We start from the raw sequence: 19,639 nt of genomic DNA on the forward strand, positions 1-19,639 counted from the left end.
TTTATGATACCCCTAAAATGGATTCTAGCAACACTAGTCCTGATTTTCTATTGTCAGTGTTTTTAGTGAAAATGAGATCATTTTATCCACTGAAGATGGAAAAGTGCACATCTAGCATATTTAAATCAACTTAGGCACTGTTGAGATTGACATACATTTAATTCTACCAGCTGCTTTAATGTGGGGGTATGATTGCTTTGTGCTGCTTCTCTTTGACTTGCCTGCTTGCCCTGTGAGTAGCTAGGATAGTGCAAGAATCTTGCTGTTTCGGTTTATGTCAATATCCTGTCTTCATAAGAGTGGAACAAATAGAGTAGAATAATATTATGAAGTGCACACAGATGCCTGCAGTTGTGCAAAACATCAGGCCCGTGAGGTTTGTTATTGAATTATCCAATAACTAGTTTTAATATTACCTATGTACCAGCATTATTTTTGGAGCCAGGAGGGCAGCGTGAATAAAAATGTGTGATTTTTTCAGATGGATTAAATTTTTGGCCCATCTCCTTATGTTACCCCAGTGTGTTTTAAGTGTCGTTGGTACAATGAGTATAATGTTAGGAAATTTCAAGACAAAAGATTTTTTTTTAAAGGAAGTCATTTTTGAAAGGTTGAAATGGCAATTTTGCTGATGTTAAGTTGCAATTGAAAACTCGTGATTTGTGATAATGAGTTAACTAACTGATTTTTAAAACTCTGGTGTTATGAGTCTGCCTGTCAGAGAAACTGTACCCATATATACATGGATTTAATTAGAACTGATTTAGAGTTGTTGGAGTTGTTTTCCTACCACCTTACTTCTCGCACACTTGTTATGAAAAGGCATTTTAGGGGCATGATTTGTGATTGCTATTTTCTATAAAATGAGCATTAAAATTATAATCAGTACTTGAACCATTGCTTTATACAAATAAACACAGACATACACAAATCAAATCAAACGTATTAATATGTCATCTTAGCCTTAGGCTTTAACGAGGAAAAAAAATCCACAACCACCATCCATCATGGTGCACTTTAACAGATTTTTTTTTCTTTTCTCTATCTTTTTCTCCTTTGTTGTTCACTATAAAAATGAAATAGCTGTGATGCAGTTAGCACGCTTACACACTGCCACCAGTTCGAGAGAATATACTAGTTCCAGAAATATTCCCTCTTTTTAAAAAGGAGAAATTCAGTAGAGCTGGTGACTTTTTTGAGCTCAGGTTTCATATGCAAATACATAAAATAGACACCCAGATACTTCATTTGGGTGTTTAGATCAGCCCTTATTTGCCCATTTTGAGCAACTGCCGTTATTTGGATACCCATGCAAGTCTGGGGATTTGGCGTCCAGTTTAGGTGCCAGTGTTTGGTAACGGGGCCCAGAGTCCATTATTTGTGGTTAAGGGTTTAAAGAAGGAAATAAAATAGTGTTATCTAAACTTGTGTTGGAAAATGCACTTTTGGATACAGTTTTAAAATTTTATTTGGGACTGTAGATAGACTCACGTGCCTGTGGTCTTCTGGTTCAGAACCATTTACCCTTTTTAAGCATTGGGGCTAACATGACCCATGCTTCTTTACTCGCTAGTCCTGCATCATGACAGATTATAAATTTGATAGGAAATTTGATTCCTTACATAGCTTCCAAAATAATCCAGGATCATAAGATATCTGTCCATAGTAATATTATTTGAGTTTAAATTTTTAGTTTTGAGATCACAGTGCTAGTGGCCATTATATCTTTGATCTTCTCCCTTCCCTTCATGTGTACTCTGAGTATCAGCAGAAGATGTTCCTCATCTTTGAATATTCAGATGCTGTGCTGTCAAGCTCCTCCATGCTTTGGTTTTCAATGGTGCTATCATAACTACTTCCTTCTGCTTCCCAGTAATATGGTGTATGCTGAAAATATTTTGGTTTTGCTAATGTTTTCAGCTAATATGCTCTCTTACATGCCCATAGTAAGACATCTCTAGTTCCCCTTTCCCTATTTTTATGAGTTTTTTCTGCTAACTGTTTAATTACTGTGGTAAGCCAGGATAGCTGGGTTTTGCCCCTCATTGCTATCTTGAAAACTGGTTAAATCTGCTTTGGGTACCAATTTGAATATCCTAAATATTTTGGCCTTTAAAATACTTATTCAATTTAACTCCTTTAAATGTTTGTATGCACACACTCAGAATAGGAAAAACTAAAATTTTCTATCCTGTTCTTGGTTATTTTAAAAAGTTGATTATTAAAAAACAAACATTTTTTTAAAAAACTAGTTGTTGTCCAAGATCTGGTATTTGGGAATGCAGTCTCTGAGTTTTATTAATATGTACTGTATAAATCTATACATATATTTCCTTATTAAAAAGTGAGGGGTTTTGTGAAGGTACACACTTAATTTTTTCATATTCAATTATATTTAAATATATAATGGGGCAAATTCTTCTCTGTTACACTAGCACAGCTGAGACCAGAATTTGGCTTAGTGTCATATTAATTTGTAAAATATATTTAAATATTATTTGGCAGAGTTTCTTGATATACTATACTTGATATATGAGTTTTTCCTTCAAACAACTGGATCTGAACAAGACAATGAATAAAAGATTGATTTACGTGTGTGTGTGTGTGTGTGTATATATATATATATAGTATAGTATAGATCTAATATGATTTCATCTCTTTGATTACAACTTGCTTTTGTTGGAAGCTTTTTCTTCTGCAAAAATGGTGATGGTGTTATTTACATTAATTCATTTGGCTTCTTGGGAAAAAAATATGCCCCATCTCCTTTACTTAATGGAATTCTTTCCTCGTTGCAGTGCAAACGGCTGGAGCAGGAGCTTCATCATCTGAAAGAGCAGAACCAGACTTCAGCAAACAACACGAGACATCTGACTGCTGAAAACAATCAAGAACGTGCTCTGAAGGTAAATCTCCGTTCCTTCTTGCAGGCAAATTAAGGTTGTAAGCCTATGGTGCCAGCTTTCCGTGCTGCATATATCAATTGTGTACATTTCGGCAGAAGTGAGCTGTGGTGTTTGCCAACAACCCCTTCTTTAAACACAGATACAGCACCCTTCTGTTATGGTATTATTTTATTTTGTGTGTTGTATGAAAACAACAAGAAAGAAATAATATATTCTCCAAATCAATGGGCTGTGTTGTGGTAACTAGCACTAGATTTGGTTTTGGTTCTGTCCTTGCAATATTACATTTTTATCGTGTGTAAAAAACTGCTGCTGTTTGTCTCAATTGCACAAAACTAACATTTTAAAGCATGGCTGTTTGATCTGCTCTCAGCAGCATGTGCTATATTAATAACATTATTGACCTATACTACTAGTGACCACATAGTTGAGACTACTATTTGCAAAAGGGTAGTTTATTTCAGTTGGAATTGGGAGGAAGAATAATAAGCCTTGTCAATAAGAATAAAAATTGGGAGAGTAGGAGGAGGGGGACAGAGAAAAGACAATGAAAAGATTTGACAGGGTTTTTCTACTTTGATTTGAGAAAGTGGCATTGTGACATTGTTGAAAGTGGTAGCTGCCTAACTGCAGGCACCATTACTTGCCAGCATAAGAGAAATTGCCCAGTGAAGATGCAAAAACTTGTAAGTGTGTTCAACCAATAAAATGTTCAGAAATCTATTTCCTGTTTATGTGTGAAGGAAGGAAAATAAATCTTAAGTAGAAGCCTGTATTCCTTTCTCTCTTTAATCTTGTCACTTTAAAATTGTGTTTTATTTAGGCAGGAGGAAATGAACGTATCTCATTATAGCCAAATGTTGCCCAGCCTCTTTTGTTACTCTTGAGAGCATGAGAGAATTGTCATTCTTGCTTGGTAGATTTGGTCAGTTCAAGACAACTCATCTTAGATGAAAAGAAAAGGAATACTTTTGGCACCTTAGAGAGTAACAAATTTATTTGAGCATAAGCACCACTGAATGCATCCGATGAAGTGAGCTGTTGCTCACGAAAACTTATGCTCAAATAAATTGGTTAGTCTCTAAGGTGCCACAAGTACTCTTTTCTTTTTGCGGATACAGACTAACACAGCTGCTACTCTGAAACCTGTCACCTTAGATGGTTTCTCTCTCTTTTATCCTTGGTCACTTTCAGGATACAGTGACATGTTCAACCTTCATGCTGCAACAAAGAAATTAAGAGTTGACCTTTCTGTTGACAATAAAGCGGATCCATGGTTGTTTACTATGGAATGCACAAAAGGCACTTGAGTGTGAAGAAATTTGAGATCAAGTAGTTCATAGTGACTATCAGCTGATTTATATACCTCTTGTTTAGTTATTCCTTCACTAATTACAAAAAGAAGGTACAGCACTTTATCACTGTGGATGTAGAGGGCTGAATTTTCAGAGCAGACTCCACTTAGTTTCTAAAATTATGGACTTAATTTTGCATACATATATATTTGTACATGAAAACATTCAGATTTGCATGTAAGAATGAGAATAGAGGTTGCATACACAAATCCAACTTTTTGCTTGAGCAGAAACTTGGCCATATAAAACTGCATGCACATAAATTTAGTAGCCAAAAATTGCTGTGCAATTTTTGAGGCTATTTTTGGAAACAGATTTTTATTGAATAAACTAGAAAAGACTCTATGCCACATAAATACCAAGTGTTGCATGAGCTTAAGGTTACCAGTAAAATCTTTGCTGAATATTGCAGAATGAAGTCTATGCTGTCAAAAGTAGTACAGCCTTCTTCAAGATAACTGATGGTCATCATAGAGAGAAACCATAGACTCCAGAATCATTTATGTTCACAGTAATGCAGGTGCCTTGAATCTGGAGTCACCACAAGCTAGTGTTGGACAGAATACGGCTGTAAGACCTCACACTGCAGAAACAAGGCTTATGTCCACCTTTACTCTGTCCACTCTGCACCAATTGCTTAAAAAAAAAAGGGGGAAATTTTTGTATTTTTCTAACTCCCATAAATTTAACTCTTCTCGTCCAATTCACCTTAAATTTGCCAAAATAATCTATTCTGGTGAGAATCAAAAAAAAAAAAAAAAGATGTTTCATGCCTTTTGGATTTTCCTTTAAAAAATAAAGGAGGGGTCAAAATCAGGGTGACAACAGAAAGATAGTTACACCCTTAAGTATAGAAACAATGGAGAGAGCAGGAATATAGGATTGGAGTTAAGGTTACTTATTGAACTTTTGTAATGAATTTTTCTACTTCCAATTTACTCTTTATAGTCCACATGCATAGTCAGATTGGGTTGAAAATTGTTGTGACAATTCAGGGCCTGAGGTAGAGTTTGTGATACAAAGTTGAGATCATTTGCTCACAGGGTTTCTGAGATACAACTCCTCAAATAATAACCTGTTTTTAAAATATCAGCTTCCTTACACTTTGTTATTCAAAGAAAGGGAAAAATCCATGAGCAATGCCCCCACTAAACATATAACACTGGATTGATTGTTGAGATTTAGTGATTGATACCTAAAACAAGCTGCCAAACTTCATAAACAATCATTCAACTTTATTTCCAGAGTAGTGAACAGGACTGCTGCAATCCTTGCTTGCATGGAGCACCAGCAGTGTGCAGGGACTGACTGAAGGAGAGGAGGATAAGGGGAAAGAGATAAGGAAAGAGCCTCTTAGCCTAGTGGCAGGTGCTCTGATTTGGGATGCCAGGGTATGGAAAGCAGGAAGCACTGTTGTGTGGCAGCAACCATAACTCTACCTTTGAGTAAGCGAATACTTGTTTTGTAATTGAGCAACTCTTTCCTTCATAAGATGAAAGGAGAAAATCTGCAAAATAATAGTAAGGCCCTGATCCTGCAGACACTCTCAAACAAGTGATTCTTCAAATGAATGATCCCACCGACTCATTTATGGAAGTAAAGTTACTCATGTGCATAAGTGTCTGTGTGATTGGAGCATTTCCTTACAAATGAATGGTAATAGTTCATATAAAGGTGCTGAGTTAGTCTCAGAGAAGGGCTACAAGGCCTCTGGTGTGTTATTGCTAAAGTAAAGAAGTGGGGGATTAAGAAAGTGAATGTACAGTATAAAGGATTAATGGGGTTTTTTCTTCTTATGGATGAGCTAAAGAACCTTTCATACTATCTCTGCAAATTGCAAAGCGGGGAAGACAGACAGGGAATTGCAGGGTGCTTTAATGCTTCCCAGTAACGTCTCCCATGCCTTACAAGTCTCTCTGGCTTAAAAAAAAGATTGGGTGTGTAATGTCTAACTTCATAAATGAGATAGAAGTACATAATTTAAAATGAATGTCTTCTCCTTCACTAATAGCTACTGAATACGCTTTGTAATGTGAGTCTCTTGTGAAATGGTTGTTTCTGTAAGATGCTTGGGGCACAGGCCACCTTCAGTAAGGTGCTAATTACCCTCACGTACTGGAGTGGGTTTTGAGGATTTTCAGCACTTCCTAGGATCATAGCAAAGGAACTGAATGGGGCAGAAGGCTGCTGTAAGTTGTGCTGGGGTGAACTACACCCTAGCCAGCCCCAAGATCAGGGGGACACAAAAGTGAAGTAAAACCACCCTTGTGAGCCCTTAGGTCTTGTCAGACTTGAGGATCATGCCTCATGTATGAAGTGTGACGTTATTGCATGTATACAGCTTTCCTCTAGTTCCATATCAGTCATTTACATTAGCTTACGGTACAGTACATCTTATCTTCACCTTTTTGGTAAGGTGGTTGGTTTAAACCAATAGTAGTAGTTGGTTTAAACCAATCTGTCTCATGCAGATCAGTTTATGGGGTTTAGGATTTACGTGACTAATTAGTGTAATGGGCCAAATGCTCCTCATGGTGACAGTGATCCAATCCCACTGATGCCAAATTTGTGCTCTGAATTTTGTTTTACATTTTTTTTCTCCACATACTAGAGGATTACACTCATTTGAATGAAAATGTCGGTCCCAAATCCTTCTCATAGTGACACCCAGAGTTGTGCTGATGCCACTGTGAGGAGAATTTGGATCAGCATTTCCATTTTAAGGTAATATAATCCTCCTCTATCTGAAACCATTTTAAAAAAATCTCTTACAATATTCCAGATTGAATTATATCTAAATCTTTTAGGAATAATTGCTTCCTAAAAGCACAAATGTATATAGATCCTTTGTACATTTTCATAAAATAAGATCTGCAAAGTGCTTTACGGGACTAATATGTCAGGGTCTATATATAAGATTATTCATTTGTGTTTGGCCTTTGTAATTAATACTTAGTCTCTTCTGATTCTGATAAATGTATTCCCACATTACACTGAAATACCTGACTCAGTTAAACTGCGCAGTTTTTCAGGAATCACAGTTTTCTTCATCAGTATTAGAATACCACCTCGAGTTATTTTGTTGTTGTTGATTTTGTAGTTGATAGCTGTGGAGAATATGTTCAAAAAAAGAAAAGGAAATGTTTCTGCCATGGCTCAGTCACCATCATCATAACATTTCTGTATTTTTATGTGAATATCCTCTTTGCTCTGCTAAAGAAAAAATGGAGAAGAAGTTCTGTGAAATCATAAACTTCATGTGAAAAATCATGCAACATATTTAACTGGATTTGAATATGAAGTTTGGAGAGCTGATTTTTTTTCAAAGGCCTATGATTTATGTTGCAAATTTTAATTAGGTGGCACATTCTTTGTAAAACTGCTATTAATCTGCTTTAAACACCAAAGAGACACACTAATTTACTTTTAAGCTAAACCCTTAAAATGGGGAAAGGGATACACAAATCAGGTGACCTTTAATGACTTAATGAGTTTATTCCAGCCAAGTATGATGTCAGTAGACTTTCTAAAGGTTATACATCTCCTTCAAAGCTGTTAGAATGCTAATATTTGGCTGTGATTGTTTTATCGTATTTTATTGCCTGGCCATCTCTTTAGTTGTAATTTTATGTAGAATTCATCCTATACACTTTCATGATTTTATTAAGAACTTAATACATTCAGGCCACATCCTCAGCTCCTGGTCCTGCTGCACAAGGGAGCCAGAAAGCTGCCCTAAAGGAGAAGTCAAAAGATTCCCCTCGAGTAGGTAAATCCTACACTGCCTGGCTCTATATCTCCCGCTTCCTTTGCTCTGTGTGTGGTATGTGGCATGTGGCAGGGACAGGAGGCCCACTCCAGGTGGTACAATTTAGAGCACCCCTTAGGCTTCCCTAAGTTGTGTCAGAGGCCATTTTGGCCCCAGCATCCCAAAATCTTTGGAGTGGAAAGGTGTGCCAATCACCCTTAGTTATGCCAAGCACAAGAGCACCACAACTGAGCATTCAACCAATCGAGTGAAGCACATAACCCTTGACTTTATAATGAATCTGAAGGATCAGCTGTAACATAAACTTTAATATGCTCACTCCTATTGGAATTATTGTAATGTTAAGTAATATACAATGTGGAATATGATTCTTGTTTCTGAAGAGACATTGTATTGCCTGCTTCTACCTTTAAAAAAAAATGACTACAGTTAACACTGTGGGCACACATGGCCAGCAAAGCGTCACTTTTAAAGTGTCTGAAACTGGGTTGTTACTGCAAAGCAGCGGAACTGATATCAGTAAAGTGTGTGTGTGTATGAGAGAGAGAGAGAGAATGAATTTGTCTGACTCTGATGCCTGTAGCCCAGGTGAAAGTTCCCTGAGCTGGGAAAAAGAAAAGGTGAGATTTGAACTTCTGGTCTCATAACTGCTGTTTAAATTCCCATGCAACTGACGATAGCCAATAACCCTAACCTAGAAGATAGTTCTGGAAGAGCTGCTGAACACTCCATTATCCACTTTTTTTTAATAAGTGATCAGAGAGCTTATGTAAGGCTGTTGCAGGCCCACATCCCAGGTCTGTTCCATGACAAAACCCGATATTGAATATCTAGTCAGTTTTGATTATCCTGGCTCTAACTACAATAAACTATAGTGCTCGCCCAGAGTCAGAGATCAAATCCAGGGTTTCCAATCACCAATATTCTCCTGCTGACAGGTAAATAGTTGTGTAACCCACTGAGAAGTTGAGTGTCAAGTCTTCCTCAAGCAGTAGTTCTACAAAAGGGCTGGCAATTACTCCTTCACCTCAAATAGTAAGGGTGAAAGATAGGGATCTGATCCAATTCTTTTTTGAGATGGGATGACCACATCTGCACGCTGTATTCAAGAGGTGGGCGTGCCATCAATTTATATAGAGGCAATATCATATTTTCTGTTTTATTATCTATCCCTTTCTTAACGATTCCCAACATTCTGTTCACTTTGGAGGTTGAGATGTATGCTTCATTCTGCCATGGAAGTGGGAGGGCAAAAGGCAGATCTGCTGGTGCAATGCAGGAATGCACACCCTGCTGCTGCAGCTGCACCTGGCTGTAGCCAATTTCCAGAAGTCTATGAGAGGTGACAGAGTATTTTGGGAAGTGAGTGATTACATAGACTTTTTCATGGAAGTTTCTTCTGTAAACAGTTATGTTGTCATTGCCCATCATGGCGGATTGCTCTTGCTGTACTTATGTTGAGGACCTTTTCAATGGGGATGGAATGTTATAGACACAGAATTCACTGAGACATGTTACAACCTCTCATGCTCTTCAGCAGGATTGACATAGCAGCAGCTTCAGTTTCTCCCTGATTCCCAGGCAGGTGCAGCTTTTCTTCTCTAGGGGAGCTATCCAGTGAGGTACACCAAAACTATGGAAGGCTTTCGCTTCCATCTCAAACAGATACTCAAAAGCAGTATGTACCCCAGTTTAAGGCTTTGCCATATGAGTGTAAGTTTAACAGTGATCTCAACAGTGTTAAGGCAAAATAATTTCACAAATGCACGGAATGTGTGACAGTCAGATGTGCTGATCTGTTGATATAATTAATGTAAAAGCATATGAGATCACTGTTAAGGTTTTGCATTATAGTGTAAGTTTGTTGAAGCAGGGATGCATATTGCTTTTGGGAATCTGCTGCAGATGGAAGTTAAAGCCTCGTAGAGCATGGGAGTGTGTTATTGACAATGTTGTAGGAATATGAAGGTGGAAAGGAATACACTCATCTTTTCCCTTAACTTTTTATTTCCATCTTTTAAGGTTTTGGATGGATGGGTTATGCCCTGCCAGAACCTTAACTGTGACTAAATATAATGTTTGTTTACTAGTAGACTAAGTTGTAATGACGTGCTCTGTGTCTGTGTGGGATGTCACTACATCTAGGCCCAATTCGGTAACCCTCACTCAACTTGAATAGTGCTTACATGATCAGTCTTACTGAGTTAAATGCATTAAGTACTAGTCAACATGATTAAGGGTTGGACTCTATGTAAGCAGTTCTGTTATGCACTAGCGGAACTTTAAAGACTGTGCAATCTACAAATACTGGCATAACAAATTGAGTACATATTCAAGTCCAATGTGAATTGAGTGTGTTTTCTTCTCACTGTCCTATAATTCCCATTAAAGATATGTCATAGACTTTTGGCAATCAGCCCACGCATCATCATACACAGTGGGGCAGAAAATACCACCGATAACCACACAGCTTCAGGGAATTCTCTGTCTATGTGGATCACTGAGTGGAGAAAGTTTGAACATCAGTTAGAGCTTCCTCTGCCAGCAGTGTAAAGTTTTAAACACATCAGATACCATTCACCTGCTCTCCAGCTTCCTTAGCCCTGTTCCCTGGTCAGTTCGACTCCTGAGACCCTCAGCTAGTTGCCTTCTGTCTCAATCCATTGTCATATACATATGTCTGGAACAACATTTGTTTATGTCTGTTATCTATGCACTAACTAATGTATCATATACATTTGACCATCTCACTTAATTCTGCCCAATAATCCGTCATCAGTGGGATATACTCTGGATATTCCAAGCCTCCAAGCAGTTTTCAGTTAGTTTCAGTGCAATACAATCCAAAACCTGCTAAAAAAATGTTTCTTCCCTTCCCCCAAATGTAGAATTGCATTTCAAAATTATGCTGATCTGAGGTACAGGTCATGCAATTTTCAGTCTTCAGACAGGGGCAGGTTAAAGTCTAATATTTCTTGAAGTTTCAGGGCTAGAAATAGGTTCTTTATACCCAGGGTCTCTCCCCCATTCACCTTTTTCAGTGGTGTAAGGCACGTTTCCAGCACTAGTAGATTACAAAATATTGGACTTTACAACTGTCTCATTATTAAGCATGGAAGTTACTTTTCTATGTGATCTTCAGAGGAGTCTAAAATGTATCAGTTAACTTGTTCCTGTCATTCAGACAGCTGTACAGTTGGACTCATACTAACTGAGACAGACTTGCTTTATGTGGGAAGGACTACGAGAAATTTTCCCAAAATCAAATTTTAGAGCTTTATCTCGGTATAATATTTAAAAGTACCTAAGTGTCTCCTAAGCCACTTAGGTGTTCTGAAAACTTCCCTTGATCTTTGTACTTTGGGGTTTTTGTTTTTATTCCTAACCTTCGTGACAAAAGCCAATTTGATGAGTCTGGAGCCAGTATTTGATAAAATCTGGTAATTCTGAAGGCGAAGGACTTAACTTTAAAAGCAATGGTAAATTGGCGATTGCAGCAGTGAAACAATTGTAATGTCACTCCAGTCCCAGACGATGCTGTGGCTGTCAGACATTTTTTATTTGGTGCATCGACTGCTAGAGATACTTGTCACGACACACACACACACACACACGTGCATCATTGACTGCTTCAGATACTTGTCACCACACACATACACACACACACAAATAAAACGGGGATTTAAATGTCCTGGCGTAGGGGTCCTGACTTGATATGGGTTTGAGACAGCATGGAAGAAAGAAGACTGAATAGCATGAATCAGTCACCCCCACCATATCTTAGTCACGATAGTATAATCCCATCCTGTTGGATTAGTAAAATATTGAGTGCAACATGGTGTGCAGCTGCTTGCAGTTCTTCACTCTGAATATTATAGGTACTGTGAAGCTTTTGAATATTGTTGAACTCTGGACTCCTTTTGCATTGATTGTGTTTTATTTCTGCTCTTTCATGATCTGATCCTGAAGTAATTTCCTTATACTGGAATTTGGATAACTGTAATCACTTTGGGGATTTTCCCCTTTATATGAGCTATGATTGTCAAGTGGGAGCAGGTGGATGTGGCCACCTGGCTTTGAGTCATACCTTGTGCTAAAACTTTATAGAGCATTTTTCCTTACTGTTCCTTTTTTTTCCTGTAGCTGTAATGTGTTGGCTTTACTTCTTTTCTTTTTATTGAATAGGTCCATCACAAACAAACAAACAAAAATGTTTAGCTCAAGTCTTTATTTTCCCTTTCTCTGAGGCTTCTCCTGGAGACAAGGTACCAGACCTATGTGAATGGCTATGGCAAATAATATGTTGCTGTTAAGTATTACTTTATTTGTTTCATAAAACTTAATTTTGTATGTAAGTCTTGTTTCCATCCACCCCTGACAGTGCAGTGGATCCCAATTTCCGTGTTCATGCACCCTTCTCATGCCCTATTTTACATTGTCAGCTTACAGGATGCACAGAGAAAATAACTTTTATTTGAGCAGTAACTGTAAACAACATCTGGAGCCTGAGTGCATGATGATACATTGGTTATTTGTCCTACAATAAAATGTATAAAAGGTAGTAGTAACCTAAGCCCTCACCCAAAAGGAGCGTTAAATAGCAAAGGTCTTGCTCTGACCCACCCATGACCTCCTTATCTGAAAAGGCTCTCAGAGTTAATAGAATCCACTTTAGGTCTGAGGTAGACACTGAGGAGACATGGGGGTGGGGTATCAATCTAAATATTTCTGAGTCTTACACATTTGCTAAAATGTCTTCCGGGGCCCCTGTATCTGAAAATCTGCTCGGTTTATCTCCGTCTTATGCACTATTGGATAGGCTTTTTATTGTGGTTTAAGAACCAATTATGAGGTAGTTTGAGTAGACGAGGGGGAGTTGGCAGCAGATGACACTAAAGCACAGGGCCCTAATGCAGTCTCAAGCCTACAGATCAGTCTTGCCTCAGAAGCCACAAGATACTATATATCTGCTCCTACCCATCTTTCTTTCTCCCCTAATCAGAAGATCTTGTCTGTTCTGCTGTTGTGAGTGGGGAAGATCCTTTTGGTTTGCATACATAGATCAAGTCAGAAGGGCTACATCTAGGGTTGCCATATCTGAACATTCAAAAAAGAGGACACTCCACCCGGGGGGAGGAGGGGAGTATTTGCTCGCACCCCCCCACCCCAACTCCACCCCTTCCCTGCCCCCATTCCAACCCCTTCCCCAAAGTCCCCGCCCCAACTCCGCCCCCTCCCTGCCCCATTGGACCCCTTCCCCAAATCCCGGCCCCACCTCCTCCCCTGAGCGCACCACATTTATCCTCCTCCTCCCTCCCTCCCGGCTGCACGAAACAGCTGTTTCACGGCGCAAGCGCTGGGAGCTAGGGGGAAAAAAGTGGGCACTCTCTTGAGTGATCAACATTTACTTTCTTTCTTGAATGATCAACTCTTCTTTGGGGAAAAATAATAAAGGCAAAATCCGGGACATTTTTAGATATTTAAAAATTCCTCCCGGACAGTGATTTAAGAACCAAAAAGCCAAACATGACCGGGAAAATACGGAAGTATGGTAACCCTAGCTACATCAGAACTTGCAGTTTGGTTCCCAGTTGTCACTTATTTGCAGAAATAGCTTCTTGAGACCCTAGTTACCTCACCTGTTTAATTCAGTCTGTTTGTTTGTCCCATGTATTGTGCAACATTGGATAAAATGTTGTGGATAAATTGGATAAAACTTGTGCTCCTAAATCACTGAGGCACTTCTAAAAATCCCACCCATTTGATCATAAGTAAGGGTTAAATCCCACCTTTACCTTTGTGGGTGTGTGGGAAGGGTGCAGTTCTACTGTGTAAGTGTTTGAGGGTGCTACATGGGGGACATGCACACCCTGAAGGCTATGGAGTCCTGTTTTATAGGTGCTTCCTTCACAGTAGCACACAAGATGTGTGGGGCTGGGTGAGGGGTGGAGTGGGGCTAGTGGATTTGCCTCTGTGTTGATCCTTTGGTTTTCCCTCATGGAGGGGGCCTGGGTGATGGACTCTGGCTTTGCTCCTAATAGTGAGCTTTTTAGAATAGTAAACATTTAAAAATGCAAGTAATTGAGCTGGGTGAAATTTTTCAGACAAAAAGCTTATTTGCCAAAAAATGCAGTTTCGAGTCAACCAAAACTATTCACAAATACAATATGAGTTTGCGGAATAATTTCAGTCAAAAAAAAATTGGGTGGGGCTCAATTCACAGTGGGCCATAGGCACTATTCAAGGAAGCTGTGATGGTAGTATTGCCCTATAGTCCTGTGGTTAGCGACTCACCTGGGATGTGGGACACCCATGTTCAACTCCCCATGCAGCTTGATTTGAAGCAGGACTTAAACTTGGGTCTCTTGCATTTTAGATGAGCTGAACCACTTTGTATAATTAAGTGTTCATCGGAGCAAGGCCTGGATCCCAGGTGAGTCCCAGAACCACCAGGCTATTAAGTTTTCATTCTCTCACTCCGACCTCTCTGTATCTTCACATCCCAGGTGACTGCTCTAACCTTGGGGCCATGGGATATGATGGGGGGAGGTTCAACCGCCTCCACCAGTTTTGTGAAGAGCACCTTTGTGAATTTATCAGGAAAAAAATTCTTTGGCTGAAACTATTTGTTTTGTTTGACCTAAAATGAACTATTTTCTGACTTTTTGTGTCACTGAGAAAACTGAAAAAAATTGTGTTGGGTCAATCCAAGACAAAATTTGTTTTTGATATTTTTGGTTTGGCCAGCAAACTGAAAAATTGATTTGCATAACTCCAGTGAGTAATTCTATGAATGCAGTAGCCCTATTAACTTAGGCCTTGATCCTGTAAACATTCAGGCGAATGACTGTGCATGTGAATAGTCCCACTGAGTTCACTGGCACAATTCAAAGGCATGAGTACAGCCCTACCAAATTCATGGCCATGAAAAGCACATCCCGGACTGTGAAATCTGGTCTCCCCTCATGAAATCTGGTCTTTTGTGTGCTTTTATCCTATACTGTACAGATTTCATGTGGGAGACCAGCGTTTCTCAAATTGGGGCTCCTGCCCCAAAAGGGAGTTGCGGGGGGGTCGCAAGGTTATTTCGGTGTGGGAGAGGGGGGTCATAGTATTTACACCCTTACTTCTGGCTGCCTTCAGAGCCGGGCAGCCAGAGAGTGGCAGCTGTTGACAGGCGCCCCGCTCTGAAGGCAGCACCCCACCCAACAGCAGCTCAGAACTAAGGGTGGCAATATCATATCATGACATCTTTACTTCTGCGCTGCTCCTGGAGGCGGCTCTGCCTTCAGAGCTGGGCTCCCCGCCAGCAGCTGCCGCTCTCCAGCTGCCCAGCTCTGAAGGCAGCGCCACCGCCAGCATAGTTCAGAAGTGTAGCCGTACTGCAACCTCCGCATACAATTACCTTGTGACCCCCACCTCCCACAGCTCCTTTTTGGTTCAGGATCCTTACAATTACAACACTGTAAACATTAGGATTTAAATATCTGAAATCATGAAATTTAAGATTTTTAAAATCCTATGACCATGAAAGCAACCATTTGAATTTGGTAGGGCTCTAGGCATAAGCTTTGGCAGGATTGGGACCTTATTTTTTTTTCTACTTGCTTTGGAGTATTAAAGTTACTCACACACTTAATTGTTTGTAGGCATGGGCCCAGAGTTTATAAGGTCTTCAGGGAAGTGCCATGCACATTTACATTGGCGTAGAAAAATAAACCATTTAATATCCAGTGACATCATTAGAAGCTATGTGTAGATCTGTGTAGTAAAGTACATATGTGTGTTGTACACTACTGTTGCTAGAATAAGTTGTGGTTCTATACAATTTTCAGAAAGGCTCAGGAGAAGTAGGCATTTTATTGAGGAAAATGCTTGATTCCAAAGTTAAATTACTGATCCAAGTCAGTATCCATTTCTCAAATATAAATATTGTATCACTTCAAATCTTCCCATCCAAAATGTCATTAGGAACCACTCTAAGTACAAACGGCACTCTTTGTTCAGTTAGATCTTTTACTCACTAGTTTGTACAAAAATAAAGTATGACTACTTAAAATCAGTTTCGGTCTAAAAACAATCATGTTTTCATTTAAAGATGTATAGCTGAGTGGACAGTTTGAGTACTACACTAGGTGTCAACCTCCTTCAGTTTTAAATAGTTAAGATATCAAACTCTATCCTGGGAGGTACAGTGCTCTATGATACATAGTATAGAATATGGATTTACACTAAAAACATTATGAAAAACAATTTTTGCAGTATGTTTAATAGAATTTATAAAAGTAGTTAATGACCTATTAAAAAAATCAAAATACCAAATGAAATTTGTCAACTTGAATTGCTTGTCTACTCTTATTTCTCACCTTTGAGCTATACTTATCTTAGATGTTGGAGGTGTGGGGGGAAGTGTGAAATCTTGAGTGTGTGATTGCTAGGAATATCAAGTAGAAGCAGTTATACATCCAACAATAATTTTCTATACTAGATAAAATAAAATCTGTTTATCTAGCCTACTAGAGCTGTGTGCCAACTTTCAACCAGATGCAGTTTTAAGCTGCGTAGATACTTAATCCTGAAATATCCAATCTAGAAACAAAAAAGATGACATCAAATATAGCATTGCTACTACACATAGAAATGGTGCATATACTCTATTCACACACAATAGAGAAATGATTGTGTTTGTGTGTGTTGCTCAGGTTTTTTTCTTATGTTGGAGTATTAAAACAGATATTAAATTTTATCATTAATGCAGTGCATGGTCTCTCTTCAAATCCCCTTAATTACAGATTGACTCCAAGGATTAGACAGCATGGATTTTAATTTTAACTGAAACAAAAAGAAAAGCCGCTTAAAAATTATTCTTGCAGAGCGACTTGTTGGACCACAAAACAATGTTAACATCTTTTGACATGTAGCGTTGTCAAGTTTAAAATATTAGGACAAAGCTGAATGCACCTTTAAACTCATTGTGTCATGTCTACTTCCAACATAAAATGCTTTATTAGCTTTATCCTTACAAAGGAATGTCTGCCTCTCATAGTTTTGTTTTTTCTGTTATTCTTCAGGAAAAAAAAGAGAGAGACTTGCAGTCTTGCTGGGATTTGTTTATGTTTGTAAGAAAATGACATCAGACTTCGTTTCCTCTCTTTAGTAACTTGGAAAAAATTGCCCAGCAGAGCTGACGTTCTAGCAGCAGCATAATTCACATTACTGAATTGTTTCCATTCTAACCCCCTATCTTTTGGGCTTAAGAACTCAACAGTAAAAACTTCATTCCAGACTGAAACTTAGAATAGCACGTCCAAGTCCAGAAACAACATTTTCACGAACTGGGGCCTAATTCAGTAAATTTCACTCATGGGATTATTTGTGTGAATAAGTATTACTCAAATGTATAAGACTTGAAGGACCGGGGCCTTCGTTTAAAAAATCAGTTTGATGTTTTTTCTTGTTTCTTAAAAGATAAAATCAGCCAAGCATCTAAGATGGTTTTCTGTCATTTATTAAAAACAGTTTTGTTTTCAGTAACAAAAATTGATTAAAATTTATTATAATATCTTACTTTATTCAGCACCACAGTACTGTGCTTTCAAGACACGTAGAAAATGACCAGTCTCTGCCCAAAGGTAATTTACAGATATATCCAGTAATTAATCAGATGTGCTGAGTATTTCCAACCACTGTTAAAGTTAGTGGCAGTTGTGAGTGCTCAGCACTGCAAAGGAGCAGGGCAGGAGTTTTTTTGCTTAGAAAATTGGTTCCTTTTGTGCACGGGTAATAACTTTGAGCACAAAGGCTTGGAAGGACTTAGTTTTCATCCAGGACGGCTGCATGGTGCATGAAAGATAATCATTCATTATTTAATGGTAGCCAGTGACTTGGCAAACTAAACCAACTCCAGTCTATCGGATTAAAAATACACTTTTAAAATGTTTTCAGACATACAGGTAAGTAATGGACCATAATTGCTGCTTCTCTCCGCTAGGTAAATATCACACAGTTTAAAACCACTATTAAACAGTCATTTGTAAATTCTCTTGTACTTAATCCAAATTTTTTAAATTAGAGGTTTTTTCTCTTTAGCATCAAGTATGCATATGAGAGATGTGACTCACAATTCACATTGCATCTTGTAGTTCTATAGTGTGAATTAAAAAAAATCAAAGAAGCCTGAAAAACCATCTTGTGGTTTTTTTCTATTAAAAACTCCCAGAAAGGGGGGTTGTGAAGGCATAAATCCTTCTTATGTTTATGAAAAATTACATTTAACACCAACCAATAAAACAAGCTAACTTATATATGTAAACTTGACATATTCTCCCTAACTTTTGCCCCATTATGTGCAGCGGTTTCAGGGTAGCATGTGATATTACAGTCCGTATGTCTTATGCTTGGTTCAGGGGGCGGAGTTAAGGACAATTAATGCTAAATGAATTATTTATTTGCTGTTTATGGATTAGGTCACAATCTTAACATTATATATGTTTTGTCTCTTAACACCCTGCATGTGTGAGGTGATTCAAGGCACGGATGCTTCCCTGCAAGATGATGGAATTTTTATATTTGTTTTACTCTCATTTACATTCTGTTGCCTCTTGTTCCTGACAGAATGCATCTTTGAAAATACTACCCCTTCAGACTTTTAATACCACATTAGAAAATAATTCATAGGTTTTGTGAATCCAGGTTTCCATGAAGAATCAATATCAATCTAAAATGGCCTAAAAATGACTAAATGTGATAACTGACTTGTCTTGTATAATTTAAATTTCAGGAGTTACCTAGTGATGCTCTTTTAAGGCTTGATGTGTGACGTGCTGAGCACCTTTCAATTCCCAGTTAGGTTAACTGAATGGGAGGGTGCTAAGGATCACTCAGCCAGATCTTTTGAAAGCAATATGTTCCCTTCACCATACTGAGAAATTCAAAAAACCCGACCCCAAACTGCTTGTGTTCTAACATAAATAAATGTATGCATGAGCACTGTCTATCTCATGAAGTACTGCACATGTTTGTTTAACTTAGAACACAGAACACACAGTAAGTCTGGTGTCTGGTTTATAAAACCGTTCAGGGCGTGTAAGCATCTATTTCCAAAAGAAAATTGTTCTGGAGTCCTGATGTGGAGACTGACCAGAAAAACCATCCTTTAAGATAAGTAATATTTTACCTCGTTTTGATAGGCATTGTTCTTTTAACAACACTAATTTTTGAAGTATGTCAACTGCTTATGCAAGGAGGAGAGGAAGTTTTATTCAGTTTTGAGTATAACATTTACGGATGTCTTGGTTTATCTGCCATATCTTTTCATATTTAGGTTATGAATCAATTATAGACTTTGTGGGGAGTGTTGATGGTTTTGGTCCAGGGTTAACCACATTTGTTTAGTTTACCTATTTTTGAAGGTGAAATATTAAGTCTCTTTAATAGCTATTACATTTTTAAATGATTTTTTTAAACATCTTGGCTGCCTAAGTGGAGACTAATTACATAATTGGTGGGGAATTGTTCTACTTTTATTTACCATAGTTTTTTGCTAGCTAGTGCCAATACCTCTTTGTGGCTGTTAAACAGGATGTGCAGATTCCTGGGATAGCTGACTT

General features: G+C 38.3%; 1 protein-coding gene across 2 annotated transcripts in view; it reads left to right on the forward strand.

Annotated features, from left to right (window-relative positions):
* The window catches only part of MIPOL1 (mirror-image polydactyly 1), a 238,708-nt gene that overhangs the window by 98,197 nt on the left and 120,872 nt on the right, over positions 1-19,639 (forward strand). For both annotated transcript variants that reach the window (XM_074955879.1, XM_074955878.1), the window contains exon 9: positions 2,799-2,906. In XM_074955879.1, coding sequence (XP_074811980.1) covers positions 2,799-2,906 — 108 coding nt within the window. The remainder of the gene's footprint in view (positions 1-2,798; positions 2,907-19,639) is intronic.

Source organism: Natator depressus, chromosome 6 (assembly GCF_965152275.1).
Source record: "Natator depressus isolate rNatDep1 chromosome 6, rNatDep2.hap1, whole genome shotgun sequence".
NCBI classification, from domain to species: domain Eukaryota; kingdom Metazoa; phylum Chordata; order Testudines; family Cheloniidae; genus Natator; species Natator depressus.